This window comes from Onychostruthus taczanowskii, unplaced genomic scaffold (assembly GCF_017590055.1).
Source record: "Onychostruthus taczanowskii isolate IOZ18803 unplaced genomic scaffold, ASM1759005v1 scaffold22, whole genome shotgun sequence".
Classification (NCBI taxonomy): Eukaryota; Metazoa; Chordata; class Aves; order Passeriformes; family Passeridae; genus Onychostruthus; species Onychostruthus taczanowskii.
Window position 1 is genome coordinate 13,054,472 of NW_024499462.1, and position 23,567 is coordinate 13,078,038.

The 23,567-nt window shown below is 44.9% G+C and overlaps 1 protein-coding gene across 3 annotated transcripts in view; it reads left to right on the forward strand.

The window, feature by feature from the left end:
- The window catches only part of PDLIM1 (PDZ and LIM domain 1), a 42,713-nt gene that overhangs the window by 5,624 nt on the left and 13,522 nt on the right, over positions 1-23,567 (forward strand). For all 3 annotated transcript variants that reach the window (XM_041404927.1, XM_041404926.1, XM_041404925.1), the window contains exons 2-3: positions 5,983-6,134; positions 15,741-15,825. In XM_041404927.1, the coding sequence (XP_041260861.1) occupies positions 5,983-6,134; positions 15,741-15,825 (237 nt within the window). The remainder of the gene's footprint in view (positions 1-5,982; positions 6,135-15,740; positions 15,826-23,567) is intronic.

Genomic DNA, 23,567 nt, shown 5'->3' on the forward strand with positions numbered 1-23,567 from the left:
GTTTGTTTTAATGCAGGACGTGTTGCAAAAGAGGCTGTGAGGCTGAGTAACCCCTTGACCACCATTTGAGCATCTGTCTGAGCAAATCCTCTCATCCATGTCTTTTTATACCATGTTACTGAGGTCAGCCCTCTCTGTGCAGTGTCTGATGCCTTCCCCTTTCTGTGTGAACAAGGCTCCTCTGGCTGTCAGGGTAGGCATGAGGGCTGGGCTGAGGGCTGGGCTGACAGAGGAGCTTGTGCTGTGGAAGCCCAGGCCCTAGTGAGGTGGGCTGGTGCTCAGGGATTGCACCAGGCACAGGTATGATCCCCTTCTTCTTGTCTCCTGGTGATGATGTGATCTGGGCCAGCACAGAGCAGCCAGTGAGGCTTGGGCTGCAGCCTTGCCTGACTGCAGAGAACGGGAGCTCTCCTGGAGCCAGTTGTGAGGCATATCATTCCTTCATTCCTGCTCCCCTGAAGAGAAGGGGTGGGGAATGTGCTTGTCTGAATTTTCTCATAGCCTCTGATCTCTGCTGACCCAGCTGCATGCTTTTGCTGGGAGAAACTTCAACTGCTTAGCATAATACTCCAGTGCTGAGGACATTACTCATGGTAAAAGAGCAGTGTGTGTGGGTGGGGAGGATTAAAGTGAATGTCAGAGATGTCTGGCTGTCACTGGTGGCCTTGGAAGTATGTTGCTTCATGTCTGTCCTTTCCAGCAACGACCCAGCTGGGTTTTCCTCTCAAACACACATAGGTGCAGTTTCTCCAGATCTTTTTCTTGGCTGATGTGAATTTTCTCATTTCTTATCTCTTCATCACTTCTTGCAGTGTGTTTGGGTGTGGAGTGAGGAGTGATGCCGGAGGCTGCAGGGTCTGTGAGAAACTGTGAAGAGCTGACAGAGCGAGCATGTAGGGTGCCAGAATGGATGAGGGGAGAAGCTCAGAAAAAATTGAATGAATTTTAGACCCACCCATCTATCTTGACTCACAGGGAGCTGAGTTATGCTGCTTTTCGTAAAAATGCTTCCCACCCTTCCTCCCTCTCATTTGCTGTGCGCAGCAGCTTCCCTCAGTATACCCACTGCTGCCTCTTGGATCCTTGCCTGCAGGAGGAAAAAAGGCACCCTATACACCATATACTCCTACTACAAATCTTGTTAGATAGCATGTATGGAGGGAATTACATCAAATATAAAATGTAGTTGTGTTTGGCAAGCTCTGGTACAGATAGAAATTTTATGAAGAGGTCCTGGGAGCTGAATAAGCAGCCAGATGTTTCTCCCACTGCTAAATCAAAGTGTTTTCTATTGTAAATGAACTTGCCCAAAGACTTTCTGAAGACCTGATATTTCATAGCTGCTTGGCCACCAGTGCAAGCAGGTAATAGCAAGCCAGCTGCCTGGCAGGTTGTCATCTGAGCTGTGCAAAAAGTCCTGGTGGTGTTGGCAAGATGGAGCCCTGAGTGTGTGTGCAAGGGGGCACATGTGCACAAAGCTTCACTTTGTAGTATAAGAAAGTAGTGTAGTTTTTTCTTCTATCCAAACCAATCCTGAATCTATGGGCCTTTTTTAAAAAAAGGGGTCCAAGCCTATAACTGGTCTAAACTGTTATCTACTACATTGAGTTTTGCATGAATAAAGAGTGCACAATCAAATCTGTAGATTATGGGAATTATTTGTGTCTTCCATATGCTGGCACCTGTGTCTGAGCTGGTATGAAGGACATAGTTTGATGTGTCTGGTTGTAAGTATCTAGAATATTTCTATAGTAGCCCAGATTTCTTACACAGAACACCACCCAAACAGAGCATCACTCTGGGACCTGTTTTGGACACAGTATGAATCAGTGCTGCTCTGCCTTCTCAGCATTGTCTGTTCAACAGCAAAATGACTGAATGGCAGTATTACCCAGTTGCTTGGGAACAATCACCTCAAGGTAGGGCATGGCTCCTTTCCAAAGGAAGCCTTTAGGCATGATGTTATAAGGTGTGCAGAGCTTTATTCACCCAACCATGGTGTCTGTGGAACTGGGAGGTTCCCGGTGCCTTGTGAGTCTGCCCATGTTCCCATCTGCTCAAGCCCGGTGGAGGATGCCCAAACCAAGTCAGGGAACTCTTTTGAAGGACACAAGAGACTGCCTTTGCACAAGCTGTGACTTGTACAAGGTTTGTTCCTCGCAGTGTCTCTCAGCCCTTCTTGCCTATCCATGCAGAAGTGCAGCTCTATCTGCTCAGTACTGCCTCACCCACCTGTGCAAGGTGTGCAAGGCACTGCCTGCTGGTCCCTTGGCTTCTGCTGGTCTCTGCTCCATGCTCAGTCAAGAGGGAAGGGTAAGAGAGGCTGGGGCAAAGCTTTAGATCATCTGAGAGCAGGAACAAAACAGTTTCAGGTGCAAAATTTACTGGATTCCTGCTTGCCTGAAGCTTTTGCTCATTTTTGGAGTCCTTTTGTGTAAGCTGGCTGATAGCTGCCACTGCTCTGAGCTTCTGCCTGCTTTCTCCCCAGCCACACGCCTGCCCCTGTTGCTTCCCATGGACCAGGCAGGGATGTGACAAAAATAAAAGCAGGAAAACATCACAGTGGCAGCTCTGTGCTCCTCACTTAATAACAGAAACGCCTTTTGCTTGGCAGCACTGAGATAAGCCCAGACCTTACTGTGAGGGGGGAAGGGAACATTATTAGTAGCTATAAATCATCCTAAAAGGATGGGGGATGGGTTCCCTCCATACCCTGCCCTTGTGCAGACATGCTTGCTGTGAACAGTCCTGGCAGAGAGTATGAGCTGGATGTTGTAGGCAGCAGTTTGTAGAAGGTTGCATTTCAGGGCAAGTTATTTCCAGACCTGAAGAAGCTGGATTTTAAAACATGCTTGCTTTTGGCAGATACATGTCTCTTTTATATTTTTGTGCAACCTTGTAGCTTGTCCTTAGGGGAGAGGATTATGTGAGTGCCTGAGTGCATGGAACAGCTCTTGTGCTACCGGTGGCTCGTACCTGATGGAGAAGAGCACTTGCATTTCAAATTCCTCTGAAGTGGACACAGAAGGGAACTGACACCACAAGCACTGGCAATGCACTGAGATGTCACTGTGAATGCCAGCTGCTCTTCCTGGTGGCTCTTGGGGGTTCTTCAGGAGGCTTCAGTATTTCAGAGTCCCTGGCTGCTGTGGCTTAGCTCTTCCTGGTGATACATGATTGCTTCTACCAGCCTATCACATGTTGTATAATTATCAGTCTTGAAATACAGCAAACTGTATGGCTCAGTCTCCAGCAGTGTTCCAGTGGTGGCATTAATCCACTGTTGTTCTTGACCCTTTGGCAGCTTATCTGATTGACAGTGAATCATGGTAGCAGTGTACTGAGCTTGGTGTTCTTTACAGGGGTGACTAATGTGCCTCTCTCCTTCCTTTGGTAGCAGAGGAAATAAAGGCCCCAAGAAATCAAATGACTCAGTTAAGGTCCAGAGATCAGGAGAGGACCCACACTGTGTTTCCTGCCGGCTCCTTTTGCTTTAATGATATCCTGAGGAATACGTCTTATGGATTTTATAATGACAGCTCCCAAATCTGGTGGGACCATAGGCAGCTATTGGTGCTCAGGATTTCTTCGGAGCTGTGAACTGTCCCTGTATGCAGGTTTTGGCTGGGGTAGAATTGTTCACAGTGGCTGGTAAGGAGCTGTGTTTTGAATTTGTGCTGAGCACAGGTTTGATAATACATATATGTTTTTGTTGTTGCTGAGCAGGGCTTACAGAGCTAAAGCCTTTTCTGCTTTTTGCTGTGCAGCAGTGAGTCTGGGATGCATGGGAGGCTGAGAGGAGACACAGCCAGGACAGCCGACTCTGATGACCAAAGGGATATTCCAGACTACATGACATCATGCCCAGTATATAAAGAGAGGGAGGAAGGGGAGATGTTTGGAGTGATGCTGTTTGTCTTCCCAAGTAACCATTATGCATGATGGAGCCCTGTTCTCCTGGGGAGGCTGAACACCTGCCTGCCCATGGGAAGGAGTGAATTCATTCCTTGTTTTGCTTTGCTTGTGTGTGTGGCTTTTGCTTTCCCTATTATACTGTCTTTATCTTAGCCCAGAAGTTTTCACTTCTACTCTCCCAATTCTCTCCCTGGTCCTGTAGGTCAGGGAGTGAGTGAGCAGCTGAGTGGGGCCTGGCTGCTGGCTGGGGTTGAACCACAACACCCTGTCACAAAGTTTACAGGAGGTACTCTCAAGGCAATGAATCCAGTGGAGTGGCTGCAGAGTGCACTCAGTGGCCTCGATAGGTCACCGGTCAGCTGAGGGCTGCAGCTTGGCAGGTGATGATCTTCACATGTAAATCAGATTTTCTGTATCCATTTGCTGCTTTGTCTGGTATTTTCATCAGCACTTCCTCTGTCAGTTCAGAGACTGCTTGCAGCATTCAAACTGGTGTGCAGGCAGTCATTCACTATTGGTTGGCCCATTTGAAGCTCTCTGGATTAATGTTGAGGACCATGGTCAGCTTGGACATCTGTGAATCACTTCCATGTCCTTCCTTTTTCCATTAAACACTTTCCTAGTAGAGAGGTGAAAAAAGAAAAACATCTTGTGATTTTTCTTCTGGTTGGGGAAAATAGCCCACTACAGCTGTGAGGAGATATGCTGAATAGCTTCAGATTTCACCCAGGGAAAACAGTGATTGCTGCTAAGGTGTGACACTTCTAGAAGGGGAATGTTTCCCTGGGGCAATGATTTGCCAACCAAACCCTAGTTAGAAGGGATTTCTGAATCTTATGAATGGCATTTATGTCTGAAAGCTCTGCTGGGTTTGCTCAGCTGCTTTCCAGCATGCTGAAACCTAGCATGAATGTGTAGAATGAATACCAGTTGTAATGGACTCATAAATGAGGTATGTCTCAGCTGCAAGGCATGTTTTAATCTGTACTCATGTCTGGGAGCAGTCCACCCTTCTCATTTCCTCTGCCTATTAAATAATGGACAAAAGCCCATAGAAATCATTACACTCCTTTCATAAACTCATTAAAACTGCACAAAATATTATGTAGTGTCTGCAAAGCCACAAACATGATGTTATTCGCCTTCTGCCTGGGCAATCATTTTGTCCCAAAGAGGTATCAGTTGTTAAGAGGACACCTCTTTAAAAGAAGTAGGGTAAAATGAAGAAGCCATTTAGTTGATTGAAAATGCCAAGTTTTAGCTGGGACCTTTCTCATGAGGAATGTCATACTGATGGCATTGTTGCATAGTGTTGTCTGTCTGGGACCACATGGAGAGGAAAGGGAGATGCAATGTGGCAACAGGTATCAAGGTGAGCTGTGGTCAGCAGGGGGATTGGTGCTTCTACTTTTTCAGACACTATTGACAGCTTGTGGTTTAAGGATGAAGTTTCTGATGCCTTTCCCTCTTCCGGTCTGTGTAAATCTCACACTGCTTTGGGATTGATCTTGCTGAAGTCAGCAAATGTGTGCTGCTCCTGTTTCTGGGAAAAACCATATTATTACAACTAAAGAAGCAATCCAAAATCTTGAGCCCAAACCTTTCCTTCAAGGAAGAAAACAAGTGAAATTGTAATGCAGGCAAAGCTGTTTGTGATTGGCATTGGTATTGCAATGACTCTGACACTCTTTTCTGTCACCTCTGTTCTTAGAGACTTGGCTTCTGTCTGTCCCCAGCACCTTCTGTTTCAGAGAGCACTTCTCTGTCCAGGAAAGAACATAGTTGCTTTCTTTATGATCTTGCTCTCTAGCATGAGAATTGTCTTGAGTGAAAATATTATTTCTGTTGTTTACCTGTTGTTCTCTCTCCAGATTTTTATCTGTGGGTGCTGAAACAAAATCCTAAAAGACCTAGATAGATTTCTTCTTAGAATTTACTTTCATTAATTTTACCTTCTTTGCTTCCAGGTACTAGTGAGAAAAAACACAACTTCTCCAACTCCTTTTCAAATGTTGCTATGGAAATCCCTCCCTGGAAAGTCCATTCACTCTTTTTGTTTTCTCTTAGGTGACTCCAGGCAGCAAAGCTGCGATAGCCAACTTGTGTATAGGAGACCAGATCATAGCCATTGATGGAGTGAACACAGATAACATGACACACCTTGAGGCGCAGAACAAAATCAAGGGTTGCACAGATGAACTGACTCTGACAGTCAGCAGGTACGTAGCTGAGCAAGACTGGGGCTGGAGAGAGGGAGGATTGCAGGGTGGGCAGTAGCTGTGTTTTGGTTTGACAGTAGACCTCTTGCTGGTTTAATTTGACCTCTTAGTGCTTAGTCTGGCAGGTGCTAGCTAGCAAGAGGGAACTGCATTTCATCCTTTAATCCTAATGCTGCTTGCATTTGCTGCACTTTGACCTTAGGAAAACAACTTTCCAAGTGAGGAATTGGCTGATAATTTTTGGCAGGCTCTTTTCACTTACTCTGTGGCTCCTGACAGCAAGAAACCAAAGATAGTCTCATGAAAACTTCACTCATAGCAGAGGAGGTGCAACCAGAGATGATGACCTTCCTTCCTGTTGCACTCCTTTAGCAGTTAAAATATATGCTTATGTGTTCTTCCAGGCAATTAATTGCCTGGTTTCTGCCAAGCACAGACTCAGAAATGTACGTTTTGAAGCCTCTTGATCAAACAGCACTGACAGCCTTAAACAGTGATGACCCAGGGTTCAACGAAGTTCCTCTTAGGCATCAGTCTCTCAAGTCCTGAAAAACTAAAGGCAGGTGACAGCTGAGCCACAATTTCTGCAACTAATGTAGAGCACAGGCTGGCTTCATCCTTCCCACCATCTTGAACTGTGGAGCAATGGACAGCTTCATTCCTTTCCCCAGCTATGTTTTGTTCTTAGGCCATCTTTGTACGGAGAGGAAACGGAGATGGGAAGGCAGGGCTCTGTTTGCATTGAGCTGTTGCTACTTAAAAGAACTGGAGCCTGTTTTTTTTTTTTTTGAGGGTGCTGGGGATTTATCCCTCCTTTTGGTGTGAATTGCAGCTGCAGGTACCAGTGGTTTTCAGTCAGGTGGTAGATGCAGTATGGCATTTCTAGTTGCTCTGGGGCAAGTTTTTCTGTGCCTACCTTCCCTAAGAGTGATCATCCATCAGTTTCAGGGCAGATGCAGGGGAAGTGCTTTCAAAAGGAGTGCAAAAGCATGCCTTAAATGACACAGTGGCTCAGTTGTTCAGGGCTTTTCTGTGATAAGCAGAAGTCTTTACCGTGGCTTGGACAATGCCAGGAGTTCAGCAGGCAGTTCAGTTCCAGTTCAGGAAGAAGCGATGGGTCTTGGCCAAAAAAAATGCCTGACGGTTCATTAAGGGAATTCACAGATGGAAGAACAGAGCACAGTGCAGGCAGTGTGAATGGGTAGTGAACATTGCAGCAGCCTCTTAATCCCAGAGTTTCTCATACTGGCCTTGAACTTAGCAGCATGTAATCTTCCTGCAAAGGAGTGTTCCTTTTCCTCTCCAAAATCCAGCTGCTTGACTTGGCAAACCAGTGCCATGTGGTTCTGGCTGGGAAAGAGGAAGAGAGGCAAGGGCTCTTTCAGCCTGCAGGCAAGTTCACTCTTACAGATCATTGAGTCTGTAAAATGTGTTTGCTAATGTTAATTACAAAGTCGTTAAGTTTATAGCTACCCTATGCACATTTCATTGGCCTTGGGCTTGGAAGCTGCCATGGGAGAGATTTCTAGCTGGATATACAGCTGTGTAAAATTGTGCAGGGGTCAGTTTACACAACTCCTTCAAGGCCCTCTTTCAATGAAGGGGCATGAGTATGTGTTGGATGCTTCTGCTGCTGTACTGATTACTGAGTTCAGCTGACAGAAGGCCAGGAAGAGTGTCAAAACTGCAAGAATGTGAAAGCAGTGATCTGGCTTCTTACACTTTAGAGTTTGATATTACTACCCATTGCTCTGTGGAAAATCCGTGTGCATCGTGTTGTCTTTTCTGGCTGTACTCTGTTGTAATGTCCAGTGTCTTCTTCTATGCCCCCATAATTGTGTTGGTCTAAATGCAGCTTTGCTCAGTGGTCAGAAGTGCTATGTAGTCTTTATTGCTGAGGCAGGAGCTTCTTTACTTTGCAGTCTAAGGCCTTAAAATGAAAGGCCTTGAGAGGATGCCTAGAGAGGTGACAGAGAAAGCATTTTAAAAGACTTGGAGCCATACTTCGTCTTCCTGCTCAGCTTAAGGTAGGGGAAGTGGGTGAGGAAAGCAGACTGTGGTGTGGTGGTGATCCCTCCTCTGTAGAGAAGGGAAGGTTATTGCCATGGGGGTGGAGAGGTTGGAAGGCTCTTGTGGAAAATGAGTGCCACCTGGCCAAATGGTATGGCTTGGGCTTCCTGAGCTTTGGTGGGCACAGCTCTGTCACTAAGGCTTGACCATACAGTTGGTGAGGAAGGCTCACAGTAAAGTCAGGTCAGAGCTGAAAGTTTTTTCTCTGTCCAAGTAGCTCTGTAAGTAGTTGGCTGAGTATGAAAAGGAATGTGTATAATTTGCACTGCAACACCAGCAACCCTTGGGTCTGGTCTCCACTCTGTGCAGCTCCATTCTGTAGCTCATCAGCTGAATCAGTTGTACCAAGGAGCTGAGCTGGCACAGACCCTTGCTCTGACAGAGCAGTACCTCTGTGAGCTGGAGCATTACACAGCTGGTATAAGGATGTGCCTAGCTGTGCTAGGTTTTCTGGAGTGAGACGTCTTCCCAGTCCTCCTTTTCTATTCGCCATTGGAGAGATGTCTTGTGAAAGCATAAATCCTTAGTGATTTTTAAATTGCTAGCTGATGAATTTTGAATGATTACTCATTTAAATGATTACCCATGCTAAATATTCTCTGACCTGCGTGCAGTGTGGCAACAAGGTTGTGCCAGGTGGATTTCAGACACAGGTCTGAGCTCACACCAGGTGTTTCAGTTTCACCAAAGGATCAGCACTGTTGTGACGGTGGAGACTTCATTTGTGACTGTGCTGTACACGTGATGAGTGTATGTGGTTTGAAGACCTGAGTGGGTGAATTAGTGCAAGACAAATCTTTAAAGGATAATATATACAATGGAGGTATCTCTGCTGCAGAAAGCCTTTAAGCTACAAGTAGCTGGAAGCTAGGAGAGTGTTTCATGGAAGTATTATGCTTGTCTTTTTCGTCTGCTCTTCTGTGAACCAAAACAATCTCCATACATGTGTATTCTTCAAATAGGGAGTTCTCTTCTCTTTTGAGAGTAGCCAAGCAGTTAAGATGTCTTCATGTTTGGCTTACTAATGATTATTTAAAAGAAGTGTAAATATAGAGAATTGGAAGGACTTAAACACTTCTGGTAAAGGAAATGCTGTTTGCACTGTATGCTTGATTGTGTATATCAACAGCATTCCAGTGTTTCCTGTTTCGCTATTTTTCTTAGCGATGGTAACAGTCCAAAAATATTTCAGATCAGATTGTAGGCAGGAAATCTTGTCTAACACAAGTCACCATTAAAAGCATATCAACTTTCTAGCTGAAGAAAACATGCCTGGTCTGCTTTTTCACCCAAAGGGGCAAATCTTGTAATTTCCTAGGATTTAAAACCCAGCCACAAATTGCTTTCTTTGAATACTCTTTCCTAAGTGGCACTGCCAGGTGCTTTGCTGTTCAACTTGTGAACAGAGTGGGAAAGTTCTGTCTTCTGCCTCAAAAGTGGATGTCCAACAATGTTGCTGTAAATAACAAATTCCCACTGAACTCACTGTGTCTAGCAGCTCCCGCTCTTTTCTGCACCTGTTTGTTCATTCATTTTGCTTTTTGTTTCAAGAGAAATGTAGTTACAAAGAAACCAAAGTAAAGGTTCCATTATTGTCTTCAGCAGTGTAAAATCAAGCTCAAGACAGTGCTTCAGTCAACTCAAGCCTACCTGGTTGCTGAACTGAAATTCACAGGGAGATTTTTGAGTCTCTCCATAGGAAAAATGAAGTTTTGAATATTTTAGAAGAGCTATGCTTCTTTTTCCTGGTGATTTAATTTTTTCGAATTAGGGTGTGAACACCACTGCACTGATGTATTAGGCTTGAGCTAAGCCTCTCCCAGCACTGCTCTCCATTAATGGGGGTAAGCAGCAAGATGTGTCCAACAAATTGGAAACTATCAACTTTCTTTGTAAATTTAGTGTATTTTGAGTAAGATGCTTCCCCTGTCAAAGAACATTCAAAGCGAAGAAGGTGAGAAGATACAGATACTCCTACCACAAAACTCACAGGATAGTCAGACAATCCAGGCATCACCCATGTCAGTGGAAGTGCTCATGATGAATTTGACACACAGCTCTGTTGTGGCTGCAGATGTACAAAAGCAGACAAATGTTCATTGCAGCATAGGTGAAAATTATTTCTAAAACAAAGGCTATAGTCACCAGATGGTTGGTGGAACTGTGCAGCCCTGAGCAACTCAAAGGTAAAGTATATATTTATGTAAAGGTTTCTGTCAACAAAAAAGTGTTCCTGTAGTGAGTCTGTCCTCCCTTTATGTCTGGAGGCAGTTTGGAGGTGGTAGAGGGGTATTTTTTAAAAAAGGTTGCAAATGTGTAATGTCGTGTTCTCCTCCTACTGTCATTTTCCTCAAATTTCAAGCTGCTTTTCTGCCACTCTGCTGCCAGCTTATAATATATTAATGCACCTTTTTTGTTTGCAAAATAGTCTTTTAATTTGTTTAAAGTGCTGCCAAGGAATGAAGGTATGTATTTGTTCTTTGAAAAGTGCTAGGATCAGGGAAGTCAGGTCTGCTACCAGGACCTGTTAAATGGATTGTCAGAAAGGATAATGTGTAGATGCTTATGAAGAAGAAGAGAGCACATGTGTCATGTCCTTTCATTTTGTGTGGTAGGTTTGGTTGCACTCTTGCTTGCTCCATGTGTTCCCAGGTCTGAGCTGCGGGGAATAGTTGCACAAAGCCACAATAGGCTTGGATTTCTGTTCTAGGAAATTGGTGGAATCCGTTGACTCATTTAGGTTTGCTTTTTTGCTTCCCTGCCAAGAAGAGTTTTCCAGTTCTGTCATCTTACTAATAATTCCTTTGGCCCTGGGAAAAGCCAGCTGCTCAGTGTGCAGCTATATAAGGCCATGCAGGTTCCCTGGCCCTCTGTGGCCACTCCCAACCTCTCCATGGCCAGTGTGGTGCTTCCAGCCCTTGTGGGTGCATGCCAGCAGCTTTTACTAACAACAGACACATTCAAAGTAATTTTGGCATATCAAAATTGGTATTTGTTGTGATTTTACAGCCTCTTTGGTGAGGCAGTAAGAGTTAATTCTGCAGCTGACTAGTTAGAAGAGTGCAGTCAGGTGTGTCAGCCTTTGTAGCTGTCATGAACCTGCTCCAGATACACAGAAGAAGCTACAGAAGTTTAACTGGAGTTGCCTTTTTGGTTTTAGTGGTTGTATAGAGAGACACCTGAAATGCAAGAGGACCATACACGGAGACATGCATTTGGGGTCTCCTGTCTCTAGGCAGTTGTGCCTGTCATTGCTGTTTGAATTGGCAGGAGGCTGTATGCAGCCTGAGTACTGTTTTGCTTGCCAAGCTGAATATGTCCATTAATGCATGTTTGTTAAAAGTGACTACTCACGTTTAAAGCCAAAGGCCTGTATTTGACACCTGTTGCAGCTAAAAGGCTGATTAAAAGGTACCTTCCTGGTAGACTGACAGCTCTTGTAGTTAGTTTCTAAACTTTATTAAAATGGTTGTCAAAAACTCTGGTGAGAGGATTGTGAAAGATAAATTCTTTAGGTCTTTCCTCATTTTTCAGGTAAGAACTTTGTGCTGCCCAAGAAACTTTTCAGTCTTTTGGGGTTTATTTGCTACTTGGTATCTTAATTGTATCCATCCCAGTGTTTGAAATGAGATGTGAATGAATGTAGACGTGACTTTCTTCTTTATGGAAATTACACAGTTCCTGGCACAAAGAATTAGACCCTCATTTTCCAGCTCTGAGTTTTCCCTTGAAGCTATGGCCCAACTTTGCACGCAAAGCACTGACAGCAAAATCCGGGCTCTTGTAATGTTTATATTACATCATGTTCAAGACAAGCTGCTTGAAAAGTGTTGTTTCATAAATACCTCTCCATATTCCTGCCTTGACTTGTGTGTGGTTTCCTTCCTTCTTTTTCTACCAGTACCTCTGCATCCAATCTAGCATCAGAGAAATTTCTTTAGTCTAATCTTGGCTTTTGCTTTCTGCCTGGATGAAGCAGGAGATGCATCGCTCATTCCCTGGCCCTAAGTTACTCTCTATCCTGTAGTAAGGAAACATCATGGAAATGTGAACTGCAAAAATGACAGTTTGTATATAAATGTGCCTGCAGTTAATTTCCCTGACCCACATTCTCAGGCTTGTTTGTGTCATGTTTTTGTCTCCTTCCCTGTTTGAGTGTTGCTCTCTGATGGAGTCTCATTTGAAAGAGTATGCATTAGAAACCATATTAAAAAATAAATATTCATCAGTTTATCAGGAGTTTCTGAGATCTGATAAGGATGCCAAAGCCCCTGGCTTTCACCAGGCAGGGTGGGATTCCCCAGCAGACTGTTGGACATCCAGCCCCTACCCCAGTGGAGAGGCAGGTCTGGCAGCCCTGCTAGCATGGCCCTGCTCAGTGGCAGGAGTACAGCCTTGCTGCGGGGAGCATGGAGGTGGTTTTTTTGGCTGTGGGCCTTCTCCCACAAATTTGGGGAACAAATCCTCCAGAAAGCCATTACTAGCAGCAGCCTGGTGTGAACTGAGGGGACTGTTACCAAGGCTGGGTTTAGCTGTCTACTCTGACACCTGTTACCTCCTTCATATAGCTAGGATGTGGAAACATATGGATAAGATACAAACACATCTAATCTGAGTCTAATCTGCCCTGCTGTCTGTCCCTAGTGCCCACACTTCCCAACACTGCAGAAAGTAAGCCCTAGGCCAGTAGTGGGACATAAGGTGAACTTGTAGGTGGTATTTTTCTTCCTCCTGGCACACTTCAGTAGAATGACAGGCATTGACACAAGAAGCAGAGCCAGGAAACCCTTCCCAAGAGCTGGGACCATCGTGGTTCTACCTAAGACCCACAGACTGTGGGCTCCACAGGTGGGATGGACCACACGCCTTGAAAGATCTGCTGGGTAAAGCCAGGGAGAGCAAAGCTGTGTCCTTTTTGCCGCTTCACTGGGGCATAAATGGGCTGCTAAGAGTGTCTGAGGGGCTCTTCTGCAGCTGTTGTGAATACAAAGGGAAGCTTTATCTTCCCTGCCTCAGAGGGACAGATGCATGGCCTATTTAACATTTCTGTTTGGATAATTCTAGACTGGATTGAAAGTAAAGCTTGGAGTGACCTTGCTGCTTCCATTTATATCCAGTATCGGAGTAGTTGGCCATAATTGCCTCTGGAGACCAATGTGCTGTGTGATCAGCACCTCAAACACATTGAGGGCCAGTGGGATGAAAACAAGTGCCTGGGGGGAAGTTTCTGTTCCATATTCATACACTGGCCTGCTCTAGGCTTAAATTTTTCAGTGTGAATAAAGCCTTCTCATGCTTCTGAAAGCTTATAATAAACTGCTGTTAAAGAAAATGCTACCTCAAAAAGTTCTTGGATCACTGCTGCAAGAACTGGCACAGGGATGCCTCATGCTAGAAATCAGCAGAAGTGTTTAATGCTCTCTGAGCTGCTCTTTCATCTCCAGCCAATGTCCCTTTGCTTATAGCCTGGCTGGCTGGGTGTCTCATTTCTGTACATTTTGCTGTGTCCCCTGTTTTTCCAGAGAAGGTGAAACTTGGTCATACATGATCTCCAAACACTTCCAAGGAATGAAGCTTTGTATTGGTCACCAGGCTGCTTCACTATGTGCAAACAGTCTTCAGGTGTGGAAAATACAGCTGTCCTGGAAGTGGGTGTAACTTTGTGAGGCTTGATAGGCATAATCTGGGTGAAATTGCTGGTTCCTCAGGCACCTTAAAGTACGGGTGTCCAGAAGCAAGGGGAGAATGATTGGTTTGTATTCACCTGAGGCATGTTGGACATCCATTGTTGTGACAAGATGATGATCAGATTGGTGTGGATCTGATACCATGCAGCTGTTAGTCATACTTGTCTGTGTGTGCCCCAGCAGCATTTGAGTGGCATGGGTTGTCAGGTATCAGCTGGGCTTGCAGGATGCAATAACCAAGAGTCAAAGGTTTGCTGTACCTGAATACCCATAAAGGATATCAGGTGTGACCTGTGTGTTTGTACTTTTCCTGTGAGAGGAGGTGCAGCACAGCAGACTTCATTCAGGTTTCTTCTGTATAAAGTCCACAGTGCAATAAAGGGAATAGCAGTTCAATAAAACACTTATTTCCTGACTGAGAATGCTGCCTCCCATCTCCTCCCACTCAGCTGCCCACTAGGTGCAAATATTAAAATACTATTTATGCAGCAAATGTTTGGGATGTATATGTGCATCTCAGCTAAGTTTGGGCTATTTAAAAAATGTTGTGACTTTGGAAGGCATTTAGAGGAATGGTGCACACCAGACTGAATATATTGTGAGTAGCTGTATACCCTGTTTCTCTATCCTTGTCAGCCTTTTCTTTTTCTAGTCTCTTCCTCCTTCTTTAACTGGAAAATCTCTTTCCACTTATCCAGTTAGTTCTCAATGGAAGCATTTCTGTTTTGCTAAGTACTTAAATTACAGCTAATCCTTGACCCACAAATACCTAGGAAGTACATCTATTTCCAGTTCCAGATTCCAGAAAGGGCTCCTGTCAACAGGACAGAACATGGTTTTCAGACCTCATCCTGAGAGTTTATCAGCCATCTTGTTGCTACATGATGCAATGCTTAGCATTGAACAGCAGTTGTTGTTCAACAATACTGCAGTCACTCATTCCCTACTATTCAAAAGTTTGGGAAAAGTGGCACTGTTTAATCTATCTGAGATGCTAACTACTGTCTTTACTGCTGAGAAATGTTTCCCACAACATATTTCAAGCAAATCCAAGCACTCCACTTCTCCCTCACCACTTGTTTGTCATTCTTTGGGACACAGCAAAATTCCACAATGATGATGGTCAAAGCAGTTGGTTTTAGTTGTAGATCTTGACTTGTGTTTCAGACTATTGTGAGTAATTGGGTCAGACCACAGACCAGTAAAGGTTATGTAGACTTTCTCTGTCACATGAGGTCGTCTCAGTTCTTAGTCCCGTTGCAGGCGGGGATTTTTTTTTTTTAACTCATCATTCCAAAAGACTTCTGTTTGTTCAACATGGATGCTGCTATAAATAATAAGAAAATTCAAGAGACCCAAATGAAAAGATATTTCTAGCTTATCTCCAAGGCAGCCCAACCTCAAGGACAAAATGTTCTTTGTATAGTTAATACAGACAAGAATCATTCCTCTTCCTGGCTACCCATAAAAGCTGAAGCACATAGCAATCTGAATGGTCCCACTTAATTAAGGCATCTGTAGGATATCTCCAGCTTTGGCTTCTGGGTAACCCCCAGCTTGACAGCCTGGGTGGGAGCCCATGCCTGATGTGCTGCCTGTAGAGTCACAAAGAATAAGCCAGAAGAGTCACTACTGAGATCTTGTCTTGCTCCAAGGACCTCACTTATCTAAGCCACCTACACTGTGTACCTAAAATGAGGCTGTCTAGATTCCTCCTGATGTGGATTGTGCTATATATATGAGAGACTGTGGAAATGTTTAAGAAATTGATGAACTTTGAGTCTTTCAATAACAATTATGGTGCTTACTGATGAAAACAGATTAATTATTCAAAATTTCTGTGTTGCAGAACAGAGGCAAAAGTCTGGTCACCACTTGTAAGCGAGGAGGGAAAGACACACCCTTATAAGATGAATCTGGCCTCTGAGCCACAGGTAAGTCCTGCAATAACTACTCTTGTTCCCTCTTACTCCTGTGAGAGAAGTTCTGGGCCTGATCCTCCAAGGAGCTGAGCATATGCCACTCTGTTAATCGTGTTGGGGGTAGCATCATGCCCCATACTGTCAAGAGATCATGTCGCCCTTGGAGGCCTTGAGAGTTGGACTCCCTCCCTCATGGTGAGAAGCTTGCTGCTGTGGAAAGCTAATTGGGTGCCATACCTAAGGTAACCTGCTTGGGTCAGAGGTGTCCCTGCCATCTGCATGCTCACACCTACCACAGGGCACAGAAGGCACTGTAGAGGTGTGGCTCAGTAAATCATTGCTACTGTGCTAAGCCAGTTGGTTGTCATCGATAGAAAAGACTTGAGGGGGGTGAGGAATATTACTCACTCAGTGGTTTTGCTTGGTTTGGTTTGGATTTTTTTGTCTTACTCAGTAAACTCTTAGCAGTCTAGCTGTGGAGAAAGTGGAAGAGAAATGCACCAGCATCTTACGTGTTTATCTGTGTGGCAGATCATGCAGCCTCTGTCTAGGAAGTTGGTTTTGTAACCTGTTGACAGCCTTGCTTTATTGGCTGGCTGCCTCTGTCAAGTGAATGTAGTAATAACAGTGACCTGTGCAAGGGCATCACCTGGGCTAGATTTAGAGGATTACACTGCAAAAAATCTAAAATAACTACACTAAAGTCATTGGCATTCCTCTGGATTTTCACCTGGCCCCAGTGGATTCTGGCCCAAGCAGACATCCCATATGAGTCTTTCTAGCAAAATAAGTAGATTATAAAACTAGTTTGACTCTGCAATTAATTAAGCACTAACATGGCTGTTTTGGTTGGAAAGGACCTGAAACTAAAGCAGCACATGTGCAGCAACACCCTGCCCAGACTTGGACTGGGATCTGTCCATGTTCTCTTTCACATCAGGCTTCTCTGTGTTGCTTGGCCCAAGAAATTGGTGCAGCATTCTCCAGGTATTTCATAACTCTGCCAAGGCACAGTGTGAGACTGAGCCATTTGGGCTTAGTTTGAGCTGGAGCCATGTGGTGACACCTGTATGTGACACTGTTGAGCTGAGGTCTGGTCTGTGCCGTCTGGTGCCCAGGTTTTGGAAAGGCTCCACTTCAGCCTTGAGACTTGGGGGCTATCCCTTGCCAAAAGAGTGGGGCAGAGTCTGCACTGAGGCTTTGCTGCAGTGATGCAGAGAGCTGTTGTTTAATTCAGCAGGAGACTCAATCCTAGAGACCAATTTCCCAGCGCAGCCATTAGCAAGAATTCAGCTAAATGCCATAAAATCAAACGTAGAGCAGAACACATGCCCTAAGTGGGATTTTAAAGTAGCTCACTAATTTCAGTTAACTGCAGCAAAAAACCTGCTGCTGAACTCCCCTGTCACTCACTGCCCCATCACATTTTTCGCCCAGTCCAGCCTGGATAGATGGTCAGGATTTAGCAGTAATGCTGGTGGTGGAAGACATTACCTCCTAAACCCTAACCTAAGTCTTAGTCCTGGTTCTAGCTCTGGCCACTGGATAGATATCCTGATACTGCTAGTTTGTAAGTATAGTACAACTGAATTTATTGGTAGCAACCTGTAACTGACTTGAGCAGGAGAATTTGATGCACAACTGAGTGTGGAGAAATTCATGTTACAGAGCTTATCTCTGAGCAGTGACTATTGTCTTAGTCTTGTACTAAGAATCAATGGTTGCCTAAAAATTAGGCTTTGACCTCTTTGATGGCTGATGCTAGAAGAGTTATTTCCTGTTGTGAAAGGAACATTTAAACTCACAGAAGTCTTGTCTTTTCTTATTCCCTTCCTTTAAATTAAAGCAGATTAAATAATTTGCAGTTGTGTATGTGAGTGGGGCTTGCTGCTGTTCAGAGCACTGGGCTTAACCTTAAAGGGCTTCACTTGCTGCATACTCAGACAGGAGCTCAGCAGTGTGAGGGGAGATGCATCATGTCTCCAGACCACAAGCTCCTGTTTACTCTTAAGGCATAACAGTACCTCATCTACTATGCCAAAGTGTCAGGAATACCATCAAGTTGTCTGGTTGTGGGGGCTTGTTGTTTGGTGGATTGTTTGGGGTTTTTTTCCCACTTGTTTTTCCAATAGCTGACTACAGCAAGTAGGTTTTGTAGTGAGGTGTTTCTGCTTGAAGCATGAAATCAGAAGAGCATGCTGATTCCTGCCAGAGCACGTGGCAAGTGTTGGCCAAGTCACTCTGGGGCTGTGTCGTTGCAGCATCATCAGGGGTTTTGGCCAGGCCTGCTGCAAATCAGTAGTAGCAGAGTGCAGAAAATGCTATGTGTGTGTATACCAACATGGCAAACTGCTATGAATTTTACCACAAAGATGCTGATACCATTTTTCCAGTACGACTGGTTGAAGCTGTGAGTAGAGCTGAATCTTCGAAGGCAAAACTGAGCTGTTCAGGTTTTTTAACTTACTGGCCAGTCAAAACAGTATCTTTGCTTTTCTTGGCAGCAGTCTAGTGCAGAACACTTATTAATTCACTTACCAAAGAAAATAAGACATGCTGAGTCTGAATGGTTTGTTTAAATCCAGGGTCCTCTGACAATGGTTCTTCATTGGCTTTGCACATGGCCCTTTGAATGCAGATGTAAAATCACACATGTGAATAGCCTTACTTCAGGCTCAAAAAAAAAAAAATCTTTAAAACCCTTGCTGTAGAAATTGACTTATTCAGATATATTACCATCTTTCTTAGAATTAGTTTGTTAGATGTTGCCTCTCCTACCTTTGGTATCTTAGAAGTTTTTCATGCTTGTCCACCTTCTTTTTGTCTTCGTATTTTACTGATGTAGCTGCTCAATCTTTGAAAAAAATCTTGCAAAAGAACTTAATTATCAGTTTGTCTCAGGAACCAGTGCTTAAGAGTTTGTCTATGACTAGCTACATATTTTAAGATCCCTGTTTACAAATTTTTTACCCCATTTGAAACGGACTGTTTTTGTTTACTGGTGTAATCCTTTTGGAGGCTGATATTTGGTGACATGCCGCATCGTGCTGGTGGAAGTGTTTTCCCTTACTTGGAATGTACGTTCAAGATACTTTTATTTGCCTTTGTAAAATAAAAAGCCATTCTACAACCTCCCATGCATTCCCCAAAGTCCTGAGTCCAAAGACTGACTTCATTGTCTAAGCTGATCTTTGCCCATGAAAGAGCTACAGTCTTATTATTATTTCATTGCCATTATCCTTATCCTTCTAAATTAATTTAAACAGAGGCAAGAGTGATGACAAAATTGCATTTCATCAAAAGGGGCAGCAGCTTGTCGGTGTTGATGGCTCAGCAGCTGACCTAGCTTTGTTTTGGTGCCTATGGCAACACTAGAGGAAGGAAATGACAGTCTTCTTAGCATATTTACTCAGTTAGTTCACTTGCACTTCTAACCCAGATCCTAAGGCTGATAGCTCAGTGGCATTTTCCCATCAAGATCTTTTCCTCACAACAGTGGGAAAGACTAAAATAACATGTCTGCCTCTCCCTTCTGCTTAATGTCTCTTGAGAAAAGTGGTCACAGCAAGAGAGAACAAGTTACTTGATGGCTAAGGCAATTTTAATGCTTATGATACTGACCAGAGATCAGCATAACTTCAAGTCAGCCGTGCCCTTTGGTGATCTTGGGCCACACAGGGCCCATGGGGCCCAATTGTACCCAAGGGGCTGAATTGCCTCTTGGTAAAATAAACAACAAAACTCTATATCCTCTAACTGTGCCAAGTCTTGTCAGACCTGGGGTCTGTTTTGGTTTTTTGTTTGTTTGGGTATTTTGTTTTGTTTTGGGGTTTTTTTTTGTAAGATACAGATGCCAGTGGGATCCAGGTCTCTGTTTTTGCTGAGTGAGCTAATATAGAGGAAGATCTGAGAGTCCACCTTCAAGGGCAGTCAATACCCAGACAGTCTCCAAAAACTTGTCTGGCTCCCTGAAGGCTATGTATTCCCTTTGCAATAAGGCACAAGTATTAACATCGGACCTTGAGAATGCCAGTGAAAACTCTTGGTTTGAGATGGATAGTTCAGCTCTTCTTAATCACAGAAAGTAAGGGTTTTCAAACATAAGGATTTTTTTTTAATAGAAATAACCTTTAGACGAGGTTAGCAGCTGGAGGAGCTCTGAGGGTGAATCAGGGTATTTTTAGGATGATAGAAACAGACAGCCACTTCTGTCTTCCCAAAGCTTCTTAAAAGTGTCTGTCCTGTGTTCATCCTTATTCTTACAGAGTGATGTCATTGTTTCCATCTTGTGTATTTTATTTCCTTGGATACAAAGCAGGCGGGGGCTATAGAAACTGGGTGTGTGGCTGGCTTGGCCTTTGATAAGGCTCTGCATGTGTGGGCAATGCATGAAGCAATAGGTATATAAAGTAACAATACGGAGACTGGGAACTGTGCTGGCATATTGCAACCTGCTGGTTCTGGTTAAAAGGCATTACTGCATGGGTGTGGAATGTGTCAGGGACGTGGAAGGAGAGGATGTGGGAAGCTGGTCTTATTGTTTTACCCCCCTACAATAACAAAACCCCAAACCCCTCCTCATTTTTAATCAGATTTCAAAGCATTGCAAAAGATCCTTCCATAGCTGAAAAACCCCAAATAATAATAGAGGGAGAGGTGAAAATAAAGGCATTTCTTAAAACTTCTGATCACAGCTGATGAAACATAGCATGGAGTGGAGTTTGCCATGAAGATGTCCTCTCCTGAGCTGTCGCTGTGTGCTTGGCACAAGCAGCCTCCCCCCAGACACGCCAGCTGGTCACGAGTATGGCCTTTGCTCCTGGTGGCTTTGCAAGGGAAGGATGAAGCTGGGGGTTTGCCTGCTGCTCTCTGCTCTCCTTCGCTGCCACAGGACAGAGTGCTCTCACTCTCTGAGGTTTGGTCAGGGGCCCGTTTTCTTAGAGCTGAGTAAACATTTGTACTGAGAAATGTTTCATCTTGTTTCCTTTTGGCGTGGCCCTCGAGGTGTGCAATCCAGCATTGCCTGCCCTGAGCTTCTGGGCTCTGACTTGGGATGCAAAAACATCCCACGTTTCTGAGGCCCTGTGAGGCAGCAAGTTTTGCTGGTTCACTCAGCTGCTCCAGGCACCTGTGGGGGCTTTTGCTTTTCCCTGCAACTGCAGTGTCTGGGTGCTGATTTTTTTTCTCCAATTTTTTTTTTTTTTTGGTTTGTGATGTGAGAGTGAATCCCCTGACTCCATGAGCTGACCAGTCTGTAAATCACTACTGCACACCTTATACTAGTTTTTGGCTTCAAGCAACCCCTTGCTCCATGTTTGACCTGTCTTTCCTCCAGAGACTGCAGAGAGGTGGCCTGGGAAGGGGCAGGGGCAGGCAGGGAGTGAGGGTGCTGTAGGTGGGTGGCAGCAGGGCATGAGCCAGCACCTGAGGGCCTAGCCTAGCTGAATGCCTTCAGGCCATGCTGTGGGGAGAGGAAAATCCCACTTAACGGAGAGGCTGTTTGACCCCACACATCTTGGTTTAGTTTATTCCGTGAGTACAAAAAGGCTCCAGATTTTTCCTGTTTCTGGTGGTGGTGACGTCCATGCAGACCTCGCACAGGATGGCCTTGGCCACGTCACTGCAGGGTGGAAGGGTCCCGAGCGCCCACCCTCACCCCAGTCTGCTCCCAACCTGCCCGAGGGCATGAGGCCATGAAGGTGTCCAGATGGCTTTATGCCACTGGTGCGTAGGATGAGTCCCAGCTCGGCTATAGAGGTAGCTCATCCTGAGCTGTCTGTCTGTCTGCTTCACTGACAGCTGGCAATTTCCCTGAAGCTGCATGCCCCCATTCCCAATGGTGGCAATGGGTGCAGTGGTGGAAGTGTTGGTGAGGAGGAAGCAGACGCCCATGCCACAAGCCGCTGGCTGGCCTCAGGCACAGCAGTGACAGCTGATGTGGCTGTGGGGATTTCACAGCCTGGACGTCAGCTCACTGAGGATGGCCTCATATGAGAGGGAGGAAGGGGCCATTGTTTTCCCTGATAATTCCCCATGACACAGCCTGCAGCTGGTGCAGTAGGAAATGCTGATCTGCTTCCTGCCCTGGCACAGGGATGTTTTGCCCATCCTCACAGGCTGGCACCTTTGCTGGCAGCTCTCTGCTGGCGGGCTGTGGTGGTGTTGGGACTCTCTTAGCACCCAGCTGGAATAGCTGTGTTGCAGTGCATGGCTGTGTGCCATCTGCCCCAGGGACGGCTACTGCCACTAACAGCCAGCACCCAGAAAACTCTTCTGGCAGAAGATGTGCATGTCTGACCTGAAGCTACAATTGTTTGTCCTTGGGATTGAAAAATAGCTCTTTTTTCTGTGAGATGGGGACATTTGCAGTGGGATCACATGGGGTTGTGCTCTAAAGCCATTTTGAGCTTGTTCTTATGGGGGGGAGGAGGGTAGCTTTAGATAAGGAGGGCGCTGTTGAAGGAATTGCTTCAATTTCAAAGTGAAGTGAGAGTTCAGAAGCAGCTGGTAGAGAAGTCTATGCAGTTGCTAATCTAGTTTAGCTTGGTCTAGTCACTCTGCTGGGCCCTCTGGAAACATAACCCTGCAAAGGAAGGAGGGGAGCAACGCTGATGTCTGTGCAGACAAAGCAATTTAACTATCATGTTATCAATTTATGGTGGTAAAATAATGTTCTTGAATATCCTACCTGGTTGCTTGGGAGCTTCCATACCCCAGCTCCAGACCAAAATAACCACAGCTGGTATCCCTGCTCACTGCTGACAAGGCTGGTGTAAGGAAACTGAGGTAGTGCCACAGCCTGCAGGGAGAGTGAGGCAAGTGCTTCCATTTGTGCCTGCAGGTGCCAACAGAAGGTGTCTCTGAAGGGATCTAACATTAATCATGCTCCTCTCTACTACTCTCAAAGAAAGAGCAGGTCATGTCCTGACTGGATAAGATCATGTCCTTTTAGCTGACTGCCAGTTCTTCCTCTGCAAACAGACGACTGCTTACTGCTCTTGCAGTCTGTGCTCCAGCCAGGGATGCTGTTTAATGCTAATTGCCCCCTTTTCCTTGTGTTGGTCCTGGGATTGCCACAGCCTTTGAGATGCTGCAAACCCTAGGCAGCTCAAATGAACAAACTAGGTGCTGTCCCCACACATATGTACGGTGTAGCTGGATTTTTCGCTAACGTTTTCTGCTTGCTGCTGGTGGACAGATTTTTGGGAGTGTCACTTACCTGATTTTTTTTTTTCCAGTAGTAAGTGAGAGACTGTCACATAAACATGATTCCAGGAGCTGGGGCTTTAACAAAACTGCTGCACAGTACAGGCCCTAGGTTGGCAGTTCTGGAAAATCCCTAGATAAATACATTTGACAGTGAGAACATATTATCTTTTGATCTTGGGATCATGAAGGCACTTGTTCTTTGCAAATTCCTTCCACAGCTTGAGCAGAAAGAACAGCATGGTTAACAGGAAGTGCTGGAGAATTCGGATTATCCAAGTGCCCTTTATAATGCTACTGCTCTTGTAATACTTGTCTGTATACTCTTGAGTTATTCACCTTCTGCACTGTTCTCCACAAGGGATTTTTCCAATCTTCAGACACTAGGTTCTGCACCAATTTCTCTGTTTAACTATTAAACTCCCTTATAGTCAGTGACCTCTATACACCTGAGATGTCCCAACACTTTTGAAAGCTTAACTTATGGTCTTGGTGTTACTACACAGCAGAAAACCTGCCTGGTGTTCAAAAGTAGGATAAAAGCTCCT